This window comes from Vanessa tameamea, chromosome 18, assembly GCF_037043105.1.
Source record: "Vanessa tameamea isolate UH-Manoa-2023 chromosome 18, ilVanTame1 primary haplotype, whole genome shotgun sequence".
Taxonomy (NCBI): Eukaryota; Metazoa; Arthropoda; class Insecta; order Lepidoptera; family Nymphalidae; genus Vanessa; species Vanessa tameamea.
The window spans coordinates 9,950,696-9,975,022 of NC_087326.1; the positions used below are offsets into that span (position 1 = coordinate 9,950,696).

Sequence of the window (24,327 nt, forward strand, 5' to 3'; positions counted from 1 at the left end):
TTTGATCGTTTTATTATTTTATATTATTAAATTATGAATAAGTACATTTCTAATAGTATTATATTTAATAGAAAAATACTACTTCTATTGAAATTAATTTTCTAAATTTTTGATAATCATAATTTCTTTACATTTCATGTGACGTCATAATAGACAATACGGTTAAGACAACTTCATAAGGGGGGGAATAAAAAATCAAACGCGAATACATAGTCTCGGTAGGTAAAAGATTTGACATTTAGCACACGTCTTTTTATCAATACATCAAAAGTATCGCTTAAAATATTATTATCGACGGATTAGAAAATTGTTAATTACGTATTATAAGTTACCCACTAGTGGGAATTTGCAGTCGCGTTTGATTTTCTTTGTTGCTTCACTTCAATGTTCAATGTGTGCTCCATTTGCTTTTTGTCTTATAATCTGAAATATAGAGAACCTCTTTGAATATGTTTAATTTGCACAAATATAGCAAAAATATCAAATTTTATTTTTTATTTATTTCGATGTAATTACACCAAGTTAACGATTATAAAAAAATAACTTAGAACCGGACGCATTACCTATTACTGTGAAACTCGTTCAATACGAAAGGAGAAATTACTCATAGTTAACGCATTTTCAAGACACCTTTATTGTTTTCACTGATTACTAGTTTCACCTAAAAGTCAAATAAAAATGTTTCACTCGAAAGCATTGCTTGGCTGCGTTCACCGTTTTATAAATAAACTAACATACTATAATATTAAAGTTATCTGTGCGTGGGGATCGTAATATTTCTGAATACAAGAGATTTCTGTTTAAACAAAACGGTATATTTTTATCGACCCGTCATGATTTGAACTCAGAAACACGGCGTCAGTAATTATTTCTTACACACAAGCCACCAGACTAACGAGGCAGTCAAACGGATTCATCACGGCTATGAATTATTAGTGACGGTTCATTGTTTCAAAACTGGTTTAATTTAGCTTCGAGGAAGACGAAACATCTGTTACTTACAAAAATATATATACGTTTTATGTTGTAATTAAATAAAATTGGTTGATAGTTCATTTTGTTAATTACTTCATCGAGATTTTATTGTTTGTTGTTGGATTGGTCGTTTTAATATGATCACTAATGTCCATATACATAAGCACTTTAAGAAATATTAACCATTCCTTGTATCCAACCCATCTAGGAAACTAAGGTGTTATGTCCCTTGTGCCTGTAGATACACTGACTCAATCACTGCAATCGAAACACAACAATACTAATTGTTGATATTTGGCGATATATTATGTGGTAACTGGGTGGTACTTACCACAAAGAAGTACCACCAAGTAAATCTTTTATGATAATGATCATGTCGTTAAAATTAAAAATAAAACTTTACTTAAAGAGAGGTGAGAAGCACCTTTGACTAACAAGATATACATATATATATATATATATATATATATATTTTTTACATTAGCAGCCTGTAAATTAGACACATGCAGGTTTCCTCACGATGTTTTCCTTCACCGCCGAGCACGAGATGAATTATAAACACAAATTAAGCACATGAAAATTCAGTGGTGCCTGTCTGGGTTTGAACCCGAAATCATCGGTTAAGATGCACGCGTTCTAACCACTGGGCCATCTCGGCTCTCGAGATATATATAAATATATATATAAAGTTGCCGGTTTGGAAAGTAGATTCTACCATAACCGACAAAAAACTCGGTTAGGTAATGCTATCTAAAGCTATGTATGGTATTATTGTATTGGTAAGCAGACCAGTAAATAAATGTAAGAGTTTGCTCATTTGTTACACCATCCAGCCAAACTACTAATCAAATTCAAATATTTTTTTTAATCAGCGTTTTGATTAATAAACATTCCGTCAATATAATTTTATATATATACTGAATGTAATCAATGTTTTATGGGACGCGTAGGGATGTAAAAATTCGCAGGTTCAAAATCCTGACCCCTTGGTCTCTTGTCGTCCCGGCTCTTAGCCGAAGCTTTAATATTGTTTGAAAGCTACTATTCTTTATTAAAAATAATCGAAATCATTCCAAAGACTGTTATCATTCATTATACAATAATTATTCTATAAATTATAAAGTAACCGATAAATTGTATAATTCTTTAAAAATTATATTTATATAATTAAAAATAATATTATCTTATAAATAATTTATACTCAATTAAAAGTAGCAGCGAATAATTTTCTCAGATTCTCGAAGCTTAATGTGAGTTCGTGACGACTCGGTATATCATCATAACTAGGGACTACACACACTTAACCGCAATTATCTGAAATAAAACGATAACTAATTTTATATTCGTTTTTGATTTAAAAATGTTTTCATATGAAAATTTATTTTTGGAAAAAAGTAAACTAACTTTAATATATATTGTTTACATTGAAAGGACTACATATTGTGTCAAAATTACATTGAATTCTAATGAAACATTTTTTTTTATGGCATTGGTTGGCGGACAAGCATATGGGCCACCTGATGGTAAGTGGTCATCACGACCCATAGACAAAGGCACTGTATGAAATATTAACCATTCCTTACATCACCTATGCGCCACCAACCTTGGGAACTAAGATGTTACGTCCCTTGTGCCACTCACCCTTCTAACCGGAACACAACAGTACAAAGTACTGTAATTTGGCGGTAGAATATCTGATGAGTGGGTGGTACCTACCTAGACAGGCTTGCACAAAGCACAACCACCAAGTAAGTAACATAACATAAGTAACATTTTATTTTATTGACAAATAGCCTTCATGGTTTTAGTCACCTTTGCCCATAGAAAACCACTGACAATTTAAATGTTATATAATTTGTGTCTGTAATGAAACATATTATTTTGTAAGTCACTGACTCATTCATCCTGCAAATCGGAACAAGTATTGTAATGCACAAGGTATTCACTTTTCGCCTTAAAATATCTGATTATATTGTGGCATCTACGTAGAATTTGTTTTATTATTCAATTATGATTGGCGATTAAGGTCGAAGGCAATAATGCATACGTAAAATTAAATTCTGCCATAAATGTAGTGGTGATGGTGGAGTAATATCCAAATATTCCCCTAAAGATAACAGGAGGCCTTAACCCAGCAATGGGACATTTACAGGCTGTTACCAATTATATTGACTTAGCAGGCTTATTAACTCTAACACTGGTAATAACTTTATTCGCATTGTAATAGGAGCTTTGAGCTTTTTACTTTTCCATGATTTATCAAAATATACGTAACCTGTTGGCAAACTATAAACTACAATGGGGTACAATATATACAGAAGTAAATAGATAGAACGATAAAAAATTGTAATACTTTGTAATTATCTTTGGTTTAATATTTTAAAAATTTATAATAATACGAATATTTTTATTATTATATTCATAATTGTTAGTAAATTTAATTTCTACTCAAATTTAATAATTCTGTTAATTTTAGAAAAGTACTTTGAATATTCATTAAATAAGTAATCATGTTTCTGTTAAAAAATATTATATAATACGTCCTTAGATTGGATATATAACATTTATTTTTTATTGTGATAAAATTTATAGTAATTAAATAAATATTTCTACCACAAGTAGACGATACTTTAAACTGTAACATTTTATTATTATTATTTATTAAATTAACTAAAAGACGATTTTAAATACATGCAACAATAAAATTCGCTTGTACTAATTTGTACACTATACGAGAAAAGCTAATTTTTAATTTGTATAAAGACATCCTCAGTTTTTCTAAAAAAAAAAAGACAAAAATCACATAGGATATTTCGTAACGCCCGAAAAAAAAAATTATTATATTTATAAAATCGTACTACGTCGTGCGTACAACTGCGGACAAATGTATGTTCTACTGCGCTCATCTTTCATACCATTTATAGCATTACCTTTAATACCAAACTTGGTAGTCTCGCTAAGCCGTGTACATCGAGATGCGTGAGGTCAGGTGAATCTTCCTTCAGATCTATTTGAACTAGATAGATAGTCCGCTTATGTAACTTGTTGACGCTTATGGTAGTGATGCCTATTGGAATCTTATGACCAGTTACGGTTTTACGATTTTCATATAACATTATATATTTTTTAATTTTGTTGATTATATTTTATACTTAATGATTTTAATTTTTATGATTTATGTTAAATGCTGGTGTGTATTAGAGAAAGGGTAGTAAGATGTTCTACTAATATGGTAAGAATTAAGTGTAGATTTTGAATGACATGTCAGTGAACCAGAAAGTTTACTGGTCATTGTGATTGTTAAATGTGTCTCACTTCACAGTGCATGCCTAGATTTAAACTTGCGACCTTATGTTATAAGACACGGTTCTAACCACTGAACCAGCTTGACGATATAAGAACGGATTATGGGTACTTACGAAGCCATGTGCACTACTTATCTTGATACTTAACTGCTTGTGTAGGTCTGTGCTCGGGTTGAGTCGATAAAAAATTATTGATTTTTTCTGTGAAAAAATTAACAGTCTGGAATCTTGAAGTGGTCTGTGTCTGGAAGTGTGTACAGTCCCGTGCCTCGGGAAGCAAGTAAAACCTTGGGTCATGCGACTGAACTCTTTCCGGCCGTATGTATAATTTTTTACATATTTAAATTCTCGGTCTACCCATGGAATAGTGAATCAATTTAAAAATAACATTGTTCTGTATAAGGTATTACCAATATGAATGATCAGTCTTAATCATTTTTATTTTTAACAATTTGTTTGTAGGAATATATTTTGTATATTCAATATGATTTTAGATGTAACAAATGACGATTTTCAATACTTTCAATTGTCGAAACAAAACCTATTTAATAAAAAAAATAAAAACCAATACAAGCGGCTATCAAACGATTTATTTATAACGCTGTAAGTAATAATCATTACTTATATTGCAAATACACCAATCATGGAACTTAAGATGACATGTGCCTTATGACTGTCTCACTTACCCTTCAAACCGCAACCCAACAATACTGAGGCGTTTATTTGGTGTTAAATATGTGAAAACTTGGTACCAAGTAAGACATCATTTAGTACACGAAAAGAATAGACCTTATTATCTTAAATTATCTATACATATAATAAAATTGGAATGTCTGTTTGTAATATTAAAATAACCGCGTTTTACTAAAGGCAAATGTATGTATACACGGTACATATACCTCAATAACATTTTTTTTAATTTTTGTCTGTCTGTCTGTTTGTTCCGGCTAGTCTTTGGAACGTCTGGACCGATTTTGACGGTACTTTCACTGACAGATAGCTGATGTAATAAGGAGTAACTTTTATTTTAGAATTATTTGTAAATAAAGTCACGCTTTTTTATTAAATTCAAACGCGCTCGACGTCGCGGGCACAGCTAGTCTTAAATAAAACTTTGAAAACTTTTCTCCGTTTAGAACTTCGTTAAAAATAAAAGATCTCCTATATAAAGGTACTAAAGTCCTGTTATAAAACAAACATTCAATAAGTGATATTGGTTTTATTTAACACGATGACAAAGCGGATGCAGTCCAGTCATAATAAGTTCAAGATATTATTAATTGAGACACCAGACCACTCCTACTTTATGCTACAAATATGTATGATTTAATATGATTGTAATAATAATGACTCCATCATTTTCATTAACCACATACCATCAGACATAGAATAACAATATTGGTAGAAATGACAAAAAACTTAAAGTAGCTTTGTGCAAGCCTGTACGAGTAAATACCACCCATTCATCAGATATTCTATGTTGGTGATGCATTGACCATGTAAGAAATGTTAAATATTTCTTGCAGCGTCATTGTCTACGGGCTGTGATCACTACTTACCATTTGCCCATTCGTCTACCTACATGTATCATAAAAAAAACAATCCTAATTTGACATTTCGTATGTTTGCTTCACAATCACACTAAAACGGCTGGATTTGGAAGTAAGCAATTAGTCCGTACCTTGACTTAGCATACATTGAATGCACCTGATGTAAGGAATGGATAATTATTGTTACATCGCCAATTGACTATGGATGTTAAAAACCCTTAAAATCAGTTATCCCATTTGCCAAAAGCGATAGGTTTTTCATTACAGCACGATCATACTGTTATGAATTAACCTTAAGTTTTCATTTACACGTTTTTGTGTTCGATACCATTACCGTTATACTATTGGCTCGTTGACTACGTCTATGATGGCTATGAGAAGAATTATTTAGATTCTATAATTATTTGTATGAACATTGTTAGTTGTTATTTTAAATTATATTATGTCCGATTTAGGCCATTCAAATGATGCTAAGACATTTGTCAAATATATTACATAATATGTATTATTTTTGAGGTAGATTTTGTCTTGACAATTAATATTTTTGTGTGATGCTTTTATATCGAATAAAGACTTATTGTTTTTCAGTAAAAAGGGTGACCGAGCCAGTGTAACTACAGGCACAAGGGAAATATAATCTTTGCTCAAAATGTTGGTGACGTATTGGCGGTGTAATGAATGGTTATATTTCTTAGAGCACCAATGCATCTGGGCGGTGCATCACCCATCATCCGGTTACTCATTTGCCCGTCCGCCTACCTGTAACATGTAAAACACGAAATTGACTTGATTTTTATTTTCACCGAGAAGAAAAAAAAAATGTTTTCAATGACGACCTCCGTGGTCGAGTGGTTTTCATGAGTACGCCACTCCGAGGTCCCGGGTTCGATTCCCGGTCAAGTCGATGTAGAAAAAGTTCATTAATTTTCTATGTTGTCTTGGGTCTGGGTGTATGTGGTACCGTCGTTACTTCTGATTTTCCATAACACAAGTGCTTTAGCTACTTACATTGGGATCAGAGTTATGTATGTGATGTTGTCCAATATTTATTTATTTAGTTAATTATTATAAATTTTATCAATTGTGAATTTAATAATAATTGTGATAAAATATACGAAAGAGGCCATTTAGCTCGAACACGTGAACCCTAACTGAAGATATCACTTATTTTTTGCAGAACTGTCTTCAATTTCAAGTTTATATATAATCATTTTGGAAAGTTTCGGAAATCATCATGATTTACAAGACTGGAAAACCAATGACCGAAAAAACATCCTATCGACCAATGAGCCTGCTGCCTACTTTGATACTACGCAGAATAATGCCAAGCCTCTTGGAGCGCAAAGTGATACCAGAACACCAATTCGGGTTTAGAGAACACCATAAGTAACAAAGACCCAAAACTGGCATCAGAGAACTTTCAGAAGGCCCTTAACAAAGTAAACGGTTGGCTCGAAAAATGGAAAATAAAGACCAGTGCTGCAAAGTCAGTACAGGTGACATTTACACTTAGAGGAGGAGATTGCCCACCTGTTAAATTGGGCCAATGTATTATGCCCACAGTGACCACGTAAGATGTCTTGGCTAACACATTGATCGCAGACTAACCTGGAGGCACCACATCAAATGTAAGAAACAGGAGCTTCAGCTGAAGTGTAACAAACTGTACTGGATGTTAGGAAAGAACTCAAAACTCTCTTTGAACAACAAACTGCTTATATATAAAGTAATCTTATAGCCCATTTGAACATATGGTCTGCAACTATGGGGCAGAGCAAGCGAATCCAACATAAATATTCTTCAGCGCCAACAGAACAAGATCCTGAGAGCAATTGCAAGGGTACCATGGTACATCATCAACAGTGAAGTTCCTTGAAATGAAAACTATTAAAGAGGAAATTCGAAGTTTGGCAACTAAATACAAAGAGCGATTAATCCGTCATCCCAACGACCTCGCTCGCCAACTCACCATGGACAAATATGTGAAACGACTAAAACGTCATCATATCTTTTAGCTAGAAGACCGGCATTAGCTCTGAGCAACAGATGTAGTGCCTCCAATGGGAAGCCGCTTCGCATGACAGCATCACTGAACAGATTTGCTCATAGCTCTAGGGCTGATTGCAAATACAAGCGGAAATATATATATATATATATATATAATCATTAAATTAAAACACAAACATTTCACACAAGAAAGAAAATGTAATTATCAATTTCCGTCCGAACAACGGTTGGTGCTAGAATACGATGTAACGAAATTATGGCTGTTTTTGTCGCTAGATTATAAGATAGATTCCAAGGTCTTGACTTCCAAATCCGGGTAAGAAGTAACAAAAAGTTATATACATCTCTTGGTTAAAGTAAGGAAATAAATAGTGCACTTGTTTTTGCACACACACTCTTGCACAATAGTTCGACCTGGCTACTTTCCCTGAAGGTCTTTCTAACCATTATTGCCTAGGACTACAATATCATTTATGAAAAGAGATGTATATCATAAATACTGTGTAGCAGTTTAAACGAAAAATTGTTGTCCAAATTATATTAGTCCAACCATATCACTACAATAGTGTAAAACAAAGTCGCTTCGCGCTGTCTGTCTGTCCCTATGTATGCTTATATCTTTAAAATAACGCAACGGATTTTGATACGATTTTTTTTACAGCTAGTGTTATTCAAGAGGAGTGTTATAATACGAAACACGCATAACATAGTAAAGAAACTGATAACTTTAGATGTTTCTAATGTAATGTCGAAAATAAACAATTTTTTTACGCTTACATTGCGAACGCTGGTTGAACCCTACAAGATAGATTAAAATAAAGTACTACAGTTTTGTACACCTTAAAAACGTCTACAAAAAAATCTGCGATGGTATGTTTATCATAGTATAAAATAAAGTCGCTTACCGCTGTCTGTCCCTATGTATGCTTAGATCTTTAAAATTACACAACGGATTTTGAGGCGGTTTTTTTTAATAGATAGATTGATTCATGATATATGCACAATATAGTAGAGAAACACTGATAATTTTAGAGATTTCTAAAGTGATATCGAAAATAAACACTAATACTACAATATTGAACACCTTAAAAAGGTCTTAAAAAAAGTCCGCGATGGTATGTGTCTATCTCTTAGGGATAACCCGCAATAACCATTTTTTATCCTTTACTTTTTACGATAAATAATGGCTATTATATTAAAAACTTGGCGCCTAAATTACCTAATTTCTTGCGTCAATTGTTTTTTCCTAAGCCTGTATATAATGGTCATGGTCTTAATAACCTGGCTTCCTTGTAAGGTTGGGGCATAAGCGTAATTACAGTAATAACGAAGCAAAATTAGACAGAATGTAATCTGTCTTAATCTAGACTGTTATGTGACTAACGTTGACTACCACGAAACTGAATATTGAAGAGATGATTTGAATTTTATTTGTTATATAATCATTTATGGAACGATGCAAATATATATCGGATAAAAGGCGAAGTTAGCAGACTATGCTAATAGTATTATCTTCTACCTAACCTGTAAATTTCCCACTGCTGGGCTAAGGCCTCCTCTCCCATTGAGGAGAAGGTCTGAGCATATTCCACTACGCTGCTCCAATGCGGCTTGGTCGAATACACATGTGGCAGAATTTCGTTGAAATTAGACACATGCAGGTTTCCTCACGATGTTTTCCTTCACCGCCGAGTACGAGATGAATTATAATTCATTAATTTTATTAATTTAAATTGAAATTCATTTATCATTCATTCATCATTCATGAAATTCAGTGGTGCTTGCCTGGGTTTAAACCCGAAATCATCGGTTAAGATGCACGCGTTCTAACCACTAGGCCATCTCGGCTCTTAGTAGTTTTTACAATGTAATGTAAAAACTGCCTAACCTATGTAAGTAAGTATAGTAAATAGGAATAATAAGATAGGAAAAGTTCTGGCGCAAGGCCTACGTTAGTGTACGTGCTCTCCGAGGCACGGGAGTGTATAAGCTTCGACCTGCGAGACTCCGAGTTATTATTGAGAATATGAGAGAGACTTAGCGTTTGAAAAAAAAAATGCCGATTTTAATTTTTAGAAGTTTAATTGTTATCAAATATAGAATTATAGAAGACGTATTAGTAAATATAATCCTAATTAATATTATAAACGCGATAGTGAGTTAATTTGTTACGCTTTTAAATGTAAATTACTCAACTGATCGTTATATTTACGTTTTTTTTTTCATATGGATACCTCAAGTAGTCACCATTGTCCATAGACATTGACAAGAAACTTTAATCATTTCTTACATACCTGATGCGCCAGCAACTTCAGAAACTAAGGTGTTATGTCCCTTGCAGTTACACTAGCTCATTAAATAAAAATTGTTTAAATAAAAAAAAAACTGCTTGATATTATATGACTCAGTGTTATCACAATATATGCTTATGTATTTTTGTATAAGGTTTTTTATCTGGAGGGCATAGTTTTATAAGATAAAGAAATATTAATATATGTATATTATATTTATGGATGAATGTTTCTTTCTTTGCGTCAAAATATAAAAAAAAATAATTATGTCATAGCTGAGATATTGCATTTTTAAATCTCGAATGTTTTTTAAATAGATTTTATATTTAAATTCGTTTTTATTTATAGTGCATAGTTTAATTTAATTATAATTTGTGTAATTATTGTGTGTGTAAAATAAAATAAAATAAATTTGCTCTATAACTTTAATTCATTACGTATCATATTTACAATCGTTATAAACTAATGTTTATTACTTTTTTTTATACATTTTTTTCAACTTACGTCTAGAACTGTCCATTTACGTAGCCTTTTAAAATCTAGAACTTATTTGTAAAATTATTTAACAAGGAGTGAAATGTAAGGACGCAGAATGTTATTTGAGATCATTAATGAAGATGAAATATAAGAAAGACTCTGTAAATAGACGATTGAGTATTGAGTCGGTGCACGGCAGTGCAAAGCCAAGTTCTTTGATTCTGCCTAGCATTTATACAGGGCATAACATAAACCGTTCACAGCATAATTCGTTGTTTTTCATTGTCAACAGAGGGCGCTAAAAATAAAATAACAATTTATCTTCACGTAAAGTTACTAGCCAAGTTTTTGTTACGAACATCACGAAACACGATGTTATAATTCACGTTGTCAATTGCGCAAATTCGATGGTTTTTCAGATATTAACAAAAATATTGATTCGTATTAGAAAAACTGAGCTAATATATTTCCTCGTCCCTCATTTAGTAACGGTATCCGGTTTGGGAGTTGAAGTTGCCGTTGCCAGAGCCTCTGGATCCAGCGTTGGGAGCAAGGTATTGGCGAGATGCAGCGCCGTTGAAAGCGGAAGAGCCACCGAAACTTGAGCCACCGGTGGAGCCACCGAAACCTGAGCTACCAGAAGAGCCACCGAAACCGGAGGAACCACCAGCACCGCCACCGAAGCCGCGAGAAGGAGCACCATATTGGCTTGATGGGGATGAGTAACCTCCTTGACCAGAGTAAGAACCAGCGCCGTTGCCAGCGCCTTCGCCGCGGTATGAGCCTAGAAAGGAAAGCATTACATTTAAAATCACTTTTGGTTACTAATCGATTCGACGAATAATTTAAACCTAATAAGTAACAAACGAATATCACATTAATTATAATCATAATTGTTTTAAGTTCTCATATAAATATCTTAATATGTAAAAATCTTTATATTAATATGTAAAAAGTATGGTACACGGAATCATCGTGGATTAGGAGTAAAATATTTTGCGATATGGAGCGCAGAAAGCTCCAATCTTTGTATAATATGTTACGAATATATTATATATTTAATCGAATAAAACATATATTGTTTACGTCTACACTGCCAATTTTAATATTTGTGACATTTCCTTGAGTTTGTCAGCTGAAGAATAGCTCAGTCTGATTTTTAATTATTGAAAAATAACTGCTCAGAAAAAAGTCATATAGAATTGAAGTTTAAACAGTGTATATTATACTTCTATTATTTCAAGTGTCATTTTTATTTGCTAAGCATTAAGGTCGAATTTCGACTAATGTACGACACCTACTTATTATAAATATACCTTTTAACTAGTTGATAGCAAGTTTAAATTATTTTAAATTACAAAACGTATATTTCATTTACAATGTATGACACGCACATGTATTCTAAATTGCTACGATTATTACTGTTGAGCCCCTAAACTGTCGATAAACGAGTTTATACAAAACACTGTTAATATTAAAATGTAGAGAGCCGAGATGGCCCAATGGTTAAAACGCGTGCATCTTAACCGATGATCTCGGGTTCAAACCCAGGCAAGCACCACTGAATTTTCATGTGCTTAATTTGGGTTTATAATTCATTTCGTACTCGGCGGTGAAGGAAAACATCGTGTGGAAACCTGCATGTGTCTAATATCAACGAAATTCTGCCACATGTGTATTCCACCAACCCGTATTGGAGCAGCGTGGTGGAATATGCTCCAAACCTTCTCCTCAAAGGGAGAGGAGGCCTTGGCCCAGCAGTGGGAAGTTTACAGGCTGCTAATGTTACATACATTAGTAATGTTTACAGGAATTCAAATGAGATTATAAGTTTTGAATACGAAGAACTATTCGATTTATTAATTTAGTGTCCGAAATGAAATAAAATATAAAAAATTAAGATTTCTAATCTTTGCTAATACTTATAGGACACACATCTATACATCAATACGTACCGTTGTCAGTTTTATTTAGTATTTATTATGAATATAGGAAACAAACCAACAAGTACTGCACCATATATAATATAATTAGGTACATAGCCTACATATCATATGAAAACAATGATTGCATAATCAATATTATTATAATTATACATCATATTGTAAGTATATTGTGATGCCACCAGTAATATTATATTTAGTAAACCTAAACTTTACTTTACTTAGTTTTGATTAAAAAATTCCGAAGGAAATCTCGAGCTCTCAGATTATAAAAAGTATAATAATAATAGCTAATTAATAAATGTCAAACCCTCTCGTTAAATATTTGATCGTTGTTAATATGTAACTTCAGCCGACCGTTTACTGGCCTCACGGGACAGTCTCTTCCGAAAGCGATTCAAGGTTTTGATCGGTAACAATTCCGACTTACAAGTTTTGACCTGACCTTTACAAGATTCACACCTTTTACTTAACTAGAGCAACCTTATGTTTTATACCGTTAAAATATATTTTATTCAAGAATTTTTGAAACGTCAATTTATGAAGTATTTTAATATTAAGCTATCTCCGGTTCGCAATGTAGTTTCTACCGAGAATGATCGACAAGAAAATCTGTAGCTATTCAATTTCAAAACAAATTTAACTCCAAGCTCTTCTATTATGTAAGTATTTCTGAACTGTATAATATTTCTTATTCAACATTTAGCTATAGGCAAATATAAATACTTTACAAAGATCTTTGACATGAAACTTAACATGGTATTCATTACCGATGTTTTTTAAAACGAATGCTAAAACGATAAAAATGAATTCGTTTCATTGCAACTGTTGAAATATATAAATATAAGCTTAAATAGCTTAAATATTTTACATATTTAAAGGTTTAACAAACAACGATGAAAGACGGAATATCTGACCCTACCAGCTTGCGGTTGACACGAATGTTATTTACATTAAAATATGTCGAAATAATACCTGGGCAACGTCTTCCTTATTTCGACGCGTAATCATAAAACTACTCAATAAAATTAGGTAGATTTTACAGGTATACGTTGCTACTATAAATCTTGCAAAATATTTTTTCTCTTCGATAATACATTTTAGACTATTTTTAAATTCAATCACACATCAGCTATTTACTGACTGTCAAAGCTGAGAACTAGTCACAAAAAAAGGAGTATTGGTCACTAAGTACACGCACACTAGTAGCATAAAATGAAGTTTAGCGAGTATCAGGCGCAGTTTTCACACAAATGTCGTGGATTTTTGTTGGACGTATGCATCTTTATATTGGAGATTTACATCGAATACAAAAAAAAATTATAAGCAAATGAAATTTTGGTAGTGTTTGTTTTAATCCGTAATCTTCCGTAGATGTTTACGTATTGTTAACAATTGGTCCATCTCATTGTTCTGTACGGAATTTAATTGATTTAAAAAAAAAATGTTACAAAACTTTCCCAGCGTAATGTTTCAATTAAATATTATACAATCTTAATTATGCAATTGCGGGAGATTATTATGGATGGGAGCTTACATAAAGGATTTGACCCGGTTAAAAATTATAAGACATTCTCGCAAAGCTTGACTACGTTTATATTAAAGGAGATTAAAATTTTGAATTGATTGTATAATAACGTGAACATAGTACATGTATGAGAGATTTGTATTATGTTAGAAAAAGATGTAAAAAAAATTGTCGAATTGACTTAAATATTGTCTAGGAAAGAGAAGGCGAGATGAGCCATGGAGAGCATACATACCAACTGAATATCATGGACTAAAATAAGTACACTATGTTCTCATTTTACATTGTGGAATAAGCTCTAAAAATATCCTTAAAAGAGACCTACTACTGAAAAAATTTAATGCAATTATTTTTATTTTATATAATAAAATCGAAAACTTATTTCACCTCTGATAGTATTTATATTTGTAACGATATTCGCAAATTTTAACACAAAGACAGCGTCACATTAATAGTTAAATTAACCTCGTTTTAAATCGTAAAACATCGATAACAATTTGAAATCCAATATTTCAAATAACCATTTGGTCATTAAGAATATTTCTTCAGAAAAAGTTGAACTCGCAATGATCATTTCTGAACAAATGTGAGAAATATTCTAAGTGAACGATTTAACACATGACGCACAAGATAACCCCTTTATCGTCTTTGTTAACGGTTCCCATACGTTCCTTGTTACGTTAAACAACTTTGTCACGAGACGATTGCATCTTAGGGTTAAATAAACGGACGTGTCGAAATCGTTTCAGCTTAATTGTGAATTAATAGTTACAATTATTTCGTGACGATGAATTAACTCGATAATATCAAAATAAAATTTATAACTGAAAACCGCAGGGTCAATATTTGGACCACTAATATTCCTTACATTTGAAAATGACTTTAAGCGCATTTATTTTATGAATAATATTATAGTACATCACGTAAGCCATTCGTTTTTCCTTTTGTAGAACTATCAAGTAAATATGGCGTTACAAAATAAGGCAGTGCATCTTATTTCGCAAACGGTTATAATGCGAATTCTCATGCAAGAGTTAGAATTACTGTACCAGCCCTTAATTTTCAAACGCATTCATTGTGAAATACAATATTGTTGCTACTATTTCTACTGCTCATGTGGTATAGACGAAATATTTATCTAAAGAAATACTGCAAACAATATTAGATATATTTCATCATATTAGTCAATATGATTTAATCGAAGCTCAATCACCAATAACGTGATCGTCATAAATAGTTATATGAAAGTAATGGTTGTTTAGTCAGCTCTGAGATCCCGTTTAAGATGAAGTAATGTTACATTATAACTTCTAATAACGTCGCATCTCCAGTAAGCACGCCATTTAACTGTCATACTTTGTATAATGTTATGATAGATATAAAATTTTAACTCGAACAGTTTCGTGTTGTTTACGTCTAATTATTTCTACCGAAACTGAATTTTCGTAACGTTATTTATGTGTTTGAGAAATAATTAGAAAATTGCGATGAACGTATTCTGTGATATTCGGAACTCACTCATTCACGTCACGATTTTGTATATTATTTAGATCGGTAAATAGATCGTCCGCTAACGCTCCCATACCTTCACTTTAAGGGATAACCTTTTTAAAGGATGTGAGCACATCGGTGCTGTTCGCCACGCCTTGAACACGGATAGTGGTCACGACGCCAACATTCGAACGATTTGTGATATGAATGACTGACGTAATATTCACGATATTCATAACTAGTTAATCTTGGAGAATTTTAAGTTTTAACTTAAACTTATATCAGACCGTTACAAAATATATATAGACTAAAAAAATTGAAAATGGATACCGTTAAATGTTTCTACATAGATGTTTCGAAGCTAAATTAGAATATCTAAAGCTGTCATAATGATTACCAGTTGCGGTATGACAATTAAAGGTCGACCTCTGCACCACCATCTGCCCCAGATTGGTTCCTAACGATCACGCGAACTGTTGCAACTGGAAGTGTCTTCCATTACATATTATATCAGTAGGGTGACCTTATTTTTTAAACACATTTTAAAAATATATTCACATCATAATATGAATAAAAAATCATTTTTTTGTTTTATTATTTCTGGACTCTTGTAGCAGTTTCCTAATTTTTTCCACAATAAACGATAAAATAAAATACATCAAGAATGTAATGGCACTTGAAACATCATGTAAAAAAATTCTTATTTCAGACACTAGAGATTAAACAAAATGCCAAAATGATTCCGTACATAATTAAGAATTATTTAGTCTCATCTGATTAAAAATCATTGTCACTTTACAAATTACTAAAGGCAACAGGCAACGCAAGGTTATGAGATTATTCACCATATTTGGTTGAAATTACTCCGATCTTTTTTATACCAGTAGTCGACTTAGTGTTTTTAGATAATACAACAGAAAAACCGAGGAGTTTAATGTGTACCAAAATGACAGCTCGTTTTATTTTTTTGTATCATCAGACAAGTGAGCGCTTTTTGTGGGCCAAGCAAAAACCTATGTACGTTTTATTTCATAATTATTGACCTAATAAATTATATAATGATCGAACACAAAGTCGTTATCATACAACGCTATTAATATTACCTAACTTATTAACAAGATCCTTAGAACAAAAAATCTATGACTTTAATATTTCTTAAATATAATTATCATGAAAGTGGCTTTCCGACTTTGTTTTGGGTGCCAAATACTCTAGGTGAGGCGATATTTGTAAGAAGTTTTAAATCACGGATGTTCATACTATTGCTACTTTTTGTCGGCTCGTTGAAGTATAAATTTCTGGCAAGTAAAGCGGTGCGGAAAGTTAATGCACTTGTAAAGTATCTTCATTTTAAATGATCGTAAGACTTTAAGGTAATATATTGTAAATGTTGAAGGACTTACCATCATCGACGATGCCAGCAGCCTCATCACGGGCGTTCTGCTCCAGGGATTTCAAGATAGCCTCAGGGATGGGAGGAGGGGTTGGCAGATGGGCACCACGTGGCTGGTAGCCGTTCTCATCGGCTGTGTAAGTGATGCTGTAGTCTTGGCCATCATCGCCCTTATAAGCGAAGCTACCTTGAGATTGAACACCATTGGTTGCAACTCCAGACGCATCAGCTCTGATACCATTGGAAGTTTCAAAATCATAGGAGAATCCTTCGGCTGTGACTTCGTTGTTCAATCTCAGAATTTGGGCGTTAGCATCAGCTGAGTTACTCCTGCCTCCAAAACCACCTTGGTAAGAGCCAGCACCAGCTCCTGCGCCTGCTCCTCCAGCCCCGAAACCAGCACCATTTCCAAAACCACCGGCGCCAGCTCCGCCGTAAGCTCCGGCACCGGCACCACCAAATCCGGCACCGCCTGCTCCGCCTCTACCAAAACCACCAGCTCCCGCTCCAGATCCTGCACCATATCCTGCACCTGCGCCTCCTCTAGGAGGGAGGTAGGCATTGTCAAGGCGGGCTGCTGAGCAGGCACCGAGGATAGCAGCAACTACTAACTGCAATTTAAGAAAATATTTTTTACCAAATTTGAGCTGAATTTCATACATACTTTCTGTTACGAATTTTTTATTTAATCTTTAAAATTGGACAAGTTGGATATTTAATAAAATATATACACCAATAAAAGAAAATGAGTTTATACTGTAGATTTATCGTTTTATATCTATGGTAAAAGTTATATAACGAATCTAAGCCATTTTCTATGAAAGGTCGAGGTCCATAAATGTCAACAAACTTAAATGTTAGGCCCGTAAGCATTTGTATTGTTCATACTTCGTAAAATAGGAATTACATCCTAGACAATAATTTCGTGAACAGTCAATATTTAGGAAATTAATTGTCAACAAAGTTTTTTTTTTAATTTACAGATATTGACTATATTTAAGGCTCTGACTTAAGCCTTCGTAAATTTGTAAGAACTACAAGCCAAACCAAAATCAAATGAAATTTTAACGACGATTAGAAAAATCCTCTCTAAAATTTGTAATTACAACTAGAATAATTACTGTGAAAATGGCGATGGAAAACATATATATTTATGAAAACCTTTAATAAAAATATATGAAGAACTCAGATATGCAAGGAATCGCTACGAAGGATAACATAGTAAAATAATTTAAGGATATTTAAAGATATAATTTTTAAAGGGGGGGAGGGGTACTGTTACTTATGGTTTTGTACGTTAATTATGAATTAAAATTTAAGCATTCTTTTAAAAAATTGTAATAAGAATATTCGAATTATTATATTCCCTCAGGAACATAATAAAAATTAGAATCCCATATAATAATATAATAAAATAAATATTTGGAATATTGCGAAAAACGGACACCCAACCTTCGAACAAGGGAATCCATATAGAGCATATACCTCGTTACAAAGAAATTAATATTATCTTAAACTCACCAGTTTCATATTGAAATATTATTATTTTCAATGATGCGTCTTGGATGGTTTGCGATGAACTGTGCTCTGCTTTGATGATCTGATGGTTATATACCTCCTTGGCTTAGAATGCTTGATGAAAATGGTATCACGGCCATACATAACGCATCACGGCGGTGAGGTCTCCCTTATAGATTGTGCGAGTAAGGGACGAATTCTGCCGTATGTTACACATTTTGGTAGTAAAAAATTTTAATTATTGCTAATTTTTATTTAGCGTTCTTTATTTAATTGTTGTGTAAATATTTATACATTTTTTTTTTCTTTTGTTTTAATTTACTCAATCTTTATTTATGGTAGCGAAAGTTTTAAACTTATATTTGAATGCTTTTGATTTTAAATTAGTATATATTAAAAATGTTTAATTATTTTAAAGTATTAGTTTTTGAGATATAATTGTGAAATGTACATTCAGTAATTATGACTGAAATTTATTTCAATGAAACTTTTGATTGTACTTGAAAGTTTCGTTTTAAGCTTCGCTATAAGCTTAAGTAGGCATTGCAAAACATCGATCAATACGATATGATACGATGAATATAATATTGCAATTAGATTTACATATATAATGTTGGTTAATTCTCATATAAGTATTTATTTAAATGAGACAAATAATATTTATATTACAAAATCGTAATATCGAAAACTGCGAGAACGCTCAACATAACTTGAACTTGAATGTCTCACAGATGAAACGACTTAGTCACTCATGAGTCACAAGGGATACAGGGTTCAATTCTGTTTTGTACAAAAATGTTGCTATTTAGTAATTATTCAAAAAAAAAACAAATCGTATATATGAAAATTAATGTACGTTTCTGTTATAAACGCGGTCAGGATTGTTGCTGATTGATAAAACACTGTAAAGTTGTTATATTACACTTGCGTGGTTTCTGACTTACCGTCAACGTAGGTACTGCTGGTGGCGCCGGACTCGTATAATTTAATGTAATTTATATTTATGTTACTGTGTTTTATCTTATTATTAACAATTGTCATTAGCTGAGCATTCGTTGAATATGTATATTTTATAGGCTAACTATATAACTGTCTTTAAATATACCAAGCCTCCTCTCTTTCCAAAGATGCCTTGGAGTTTATTCTACCACGCTACTACGATGCGAGTTTGTGGATACACATATTTTAAAATTTTATGCGACACAAGCAAGTTTAATACAGATGCCTTACTTTCCATAGCATGTAATTAAGTATCTCAAATTAAGCATATGAAGATTTCTTGTCCAGATTTGAACCCATAATCTTCGGTTGAAGTTCACATATTCTATTCACTGAACCGCCTGAGCTTGTTGCTTATTCATAATTGTATGAATTTGGTAACGTGAAATTTTGACTTTGTATCGAGTTAGAATTTTCGACAGCGAAATCATTGTTAATAAATTGATACTAAAATTTTATCGATAATAAAAGTCTAACCGTTTGTTTGAAACCGTTTTCGCAAAACTAGTTTTATTTATGAGTACTATATATTTGAATCTTTATTCTTTCATAACTTTGATTATTACGTTTATCAGTCGATATACCAAGATTATATTGCGGGTCGCAATGTGTACATATAAAAATAGAAACGTACTTTTCTAAGTTAAGTTTTCAAAATTAATTTTAATGTTAGTGACCTGTGTCAGAGCGTCTGGGTACCCCTTACCCCTTACCACATTCAATACCAAACAGCAATACTTAGTATTTTTTGTGTGTGTTGTGTTCCAGTTTGAAGGATGAGAGAGCCAGTGTAACTACTAGTACAAGGGTCATAATATCTTAGTTCCCAAGGTTTGTGGCGCATTAGATGGTCCAATTACCAGACGTATTTGCAATAAGCGAGTGATTAGAATACCGTCTCATTTTAAGCTGCAATTATATCTTGATCTACGATATGACATTGTAAAAAATATGTGATATAAATTCGTAATAGAGGAATTGGGATAGGTTTTATATAGTATGTCTAGATAGATTGTCAAAGTATAGAACACACGCACACACTAAAGAAATATGACGTTTCGCGAGCGTTAAACGTAGCTCTCACGCACACCAAGACAATTAAGTTATTATCTCATATGATCTTTTACAGTGCGACAGTCTATCCAGATATATATGTAAATAATCTCAGGATAGTGCTTAACAAACCAGTCTCGAACTCCATTTAAATTTACCTAACTTATAATACCGGTGATTTAGAATCTCATTGATTCATTCCCAGGTGAATTTAGATAAATTCATAACAATCAGTAGTTCACGTTAAGAAACAGCGGAGACGCGGTTTATATTATTCTGATGACAGTAATTACGGATTCTCACTGTGAAAACATACGGCGCGATATTCAACCGCACCAAACATTAACACATACATAAATAAAAATATTATAATTTGAACAATCAAAGATTTAGTAAATAAAACTTGATATAAGCCGTAGATATAATGTTTATTTAATAACTATTAAAAATATTAGTACCTATTCTGTGACACAATTTTCCTCATTTTAGTGCGTTTGTATGACACTTTTGAATAATAAATCCTTTCCTTTATATTAGTAAAGACAAACATATATGATGAGATAGGTCAAATTGCTGATAATTGTTGAAAATTTATGAATATTTTGAAATCGGTCGAGTAGTTTTTTTTAGTTAAATAGTTGTGCAGAATTCACGCTCATATACTAATGAAGTATTTCTCGAACTAATATTTATTTCAATTGAGGAAAATAAAATAAAGTCTTCAAATTGTTTAAGAACTCAGTTCAGACTTCATACAGTTTCATAGAACAATAGTGGACGCTCGGCTTTGCTCGTATTATAGTCGTTGGTCGTCAGGTATTACGTATAAAAATATATCCTATGTCCCTTTTTGGTTTGAGCTTGCATCTACCAAATTCCATCAATTTCGGTTCAGTGATTTGGCCGTAAATGAGCAACAGACAGACATACAGTTAATATTACTTTCGCACTTATAATATTAGTACAGAGCATATTAAAAAAAACTACTTTTAATAATACAAACAATTAATCTATGTTATGTCATTTGGTTCTTGAGTAAAGTTATTTTCATTAATCATCGAAATTTCATACGTTCCTATATTATTTAACAACTAAACCACTTTATAATTGTGAGAAAAAAAAATATTTGTCATAAAAAATATATTTATTGCGACATGAAGATTTAAAGGCAAAACAAAACTTTTTCGGTCACCACCTCGGTACCATTTTAATTTCCAAGGCAAGTGAGCGGTTTACAAAAATCGCTCGGCGAGCTTTCATCTCGTATGTCTCTTATTCGTGAGAATCGTGAAATATTTTGAAATATTTTCTATGCTTTTCTACTTATAGTTATTCGTGAATTACTTTACGTGTAAGTAAAATGGTTAGTTTATTATAAATATAATGGTTATATTGACGGTGATTTGTAATGAAATTCTTGTTATTGTATTAATATCTGCAAAATTGTATTCATATATACTATGTTGAAAAATATACTTTATAACAAACCATTATGAATTAGTAATTGTTTTTGTTATTGTAACTTATATATACTTTTCCAATCATAACAGGATTTACTTGGTGGTAGGGCTTTGTGCAAGCCCGTCTGGGTAGGTACCACTCATCAGATATTCTACCGCCAAACAGCAGTGCTCAGTATTGTTGTGTTCCGATTTGAAGGGTAAGTGAACCAGTGTAACTACAGGCACAAGGGACATAACATCTTAGTTCCCAAGGTTGGTAGCGCATTGGTGATGTAAGGAATGGTTAATATTTCTTACAACGCCATTGTCTATGGGCGGTGGCGACCACTTACCATCAGGTGGCCCATTTGCTCGTCCGCCTACCGATATCATAAAAAAAAGGATAAAAGCCAAATAAACAACATTTTACAGCAAATTGACGAGACGTCATTGGTTGATTAATCTATGGGTATGCGAATAAATGGCGTTTTGAACGTCGAACTGTTATCGAAATTTTGGCGTGTTAAATTTGGTTGTATTATAAATAAAGATATATTAATCATAAACTCTTAGTAGTTCAAAATATAGCTGAGTTATTAGCAAATACCATGAAATATATAAATCTAAGGTTTGTTTATCTTTATTCCAACTTCCATTGGAATAGCATATAGCATAAACGCTTCTTAGATACTGAAGCGATTGTAATGCAGCTTTAAAATGGAATCTCTGAGATGATTTTCAGGCACTTTTAAATCCAATTGAATGTCAATTTAATCTCATATAGAAATGCAATTAACAGTCTTTAAATTATTAACTACTGGTCAAAGATATATATTTTTTTAAGGCAGCAGTTTGGTAGTAATTCCATCACGCTATTCCAATACGCGTTGGATATACGTGTCACAGATTTTCATCCAACACGTGTGTCCTTCATGATGTTTTAAATAATAATATATTATTCCATAAAAAAAAAAAAACATCTTTATGAATAATTACTTAGTTGATCTAGGACAATATAGATCTCAGTATAATAACATAGTCATCAAACGAAATATAGATCAGGTACAGGCTATCCTAGCTAGGCTAATTCAATAACCTGTGTTAGGCAGATTAAGAATAAGAAAACTTTATATACAATAAACTAATGTAAACTTGGATTTGAATCTGTAATCATTGGTTAAGATTGTATGGAACTGGGCTCTTGACTTCACAAATGATCTATTAGTATAAGTATTTATTACAAATGAAAATATATAAGATAATTATATTATAATAGACTTAAAAAAGTAACCCGGACGTTGCTCACGCGCCGTACTTGTATTTACGTGACATAATCTAACGATAATTTCAGTATTATAATGTTATGTTATTAAAATAAAAAATATAAGTAGGATGTTAATTATTTTAACAAAAACTTAAGTGATTAGGGTACTGCAAACAGTTTATTAGGTATCTTGTGTTTGTATATCTTTTGTACTGAATACATATAACAATTACTATAATTCTTGAAATAAGACACATTTTTTTCGTATTTGGAAACAGAAATTTTAATGAGTGACGTCATCCGTACATTATAATGTATTAAGATAACGTTATAGGAAATTCCAATTAATTCGTACATATTATTATGTATGTGGTTGAAAAAAAAAACTTACAAGTCCGTGATCGATCGAACGATCGTCTTGTTTTTTTGACCAATGATGTTCCTGTCTTTGACCTGACTAGATTAAAAAAAAAAACATTAATTGATAAAAAAGGAATTCTCACAATTGACTGTGTTCTTTTTTCAAACAGGATATAAAAGGGTTTTCTGAGAGCATCATATCTTTTTTGGTCAGATTTATTCGTGTAAGAACTGACGTCATCACTGAGAGCCTTATCAAGCATATGATACTATTATCCGCTCTAAGTAAAGTATAGTCATGATTATATTTATAGTAGTTGCCGCTGCATCACCTGCTTGCTTATGGGCAGTCAGATGTGAAATACCCTATGTATTTAACTGTACCCCCGCAACGATATATGCAAAATCATTTTGCATATATGACACAAAGAGTATGACAGTCGTTAAGATATAAATAATAATTTTATTTATACTTCCCATCCCAAAAGAGTGATTAATGTTTCTGACTTATTGGCCAATATTATTGAAACATATTTGTACGAAACACATAATTATCTGGAGAGGTAATTACCAGTTCCGATGATTACAGTAGCTCAGCACATTTTGGAAAGATGAAGGGTGCGCTTGGGATAATCCTGTTACCCCTTCTAATTTAATTGGATTGCTAAAAGAAAATAACCTCTTTACATCGTGATATTAACTTGAAATACCAATGGCGATCTATGGAATTA

The 24,327-nt window shown here is 32.3% G+C and overlaps 1 protein-coding gene across 2 annotated transcripts; it reads right to left on the minus strand.

Annotated features, from left to right (window-relative positions):
- Positions 1–11,043: 11,043 nt before the first annotated feature.
- Positions 11,044–18,625, minus strand: LOC113398551 (pupal cuticle protein 36-like). 2 transcript variants are annotated; one of them, XM_026637335.2, is made up of 3 exons: positions 18,482–18,625; positions 16,971–17,571; positions 11,044–11,389 (listed from the first exon to the last, which is right to left on the minus strand). In XM_026637335.2, the coding sequence occupies exons 1-3, from the start codon at positions 18,488–18,490 to the stop codon at positions 11,088–11,090; spliced, it is 912 nt and encodes a 303-aa protein (XP_026493120.2). In that variant the 5' UTR covers positions 18,491–18,625; the 3' UTR covers positions 11,044–11,087. The 2 variants fall into 2 exon arrangements, with proteins under 2 accessions (XP_026493120.2, XP_064073826.1); XM_064217756.1 differs by having other exon boundaries at positions 16,971–17,564; positions 18,478–18,625.
- Positions 18,626–24,327: the final 5,702 nt, after the last annotated feature.

Bases quoted from the DNA above. Each gene is read 5' to 3' on its own strand.
- LOC113398551 (XM_026637335.2), bottom strand. The intron at 11,390-16,970 runs GTAAGTCCTTCA...TTTCCTTTCTAG, and splicing joins TGCTGGCATCGTCGATGATG to GCTCATACCGCGGCGAAGGC.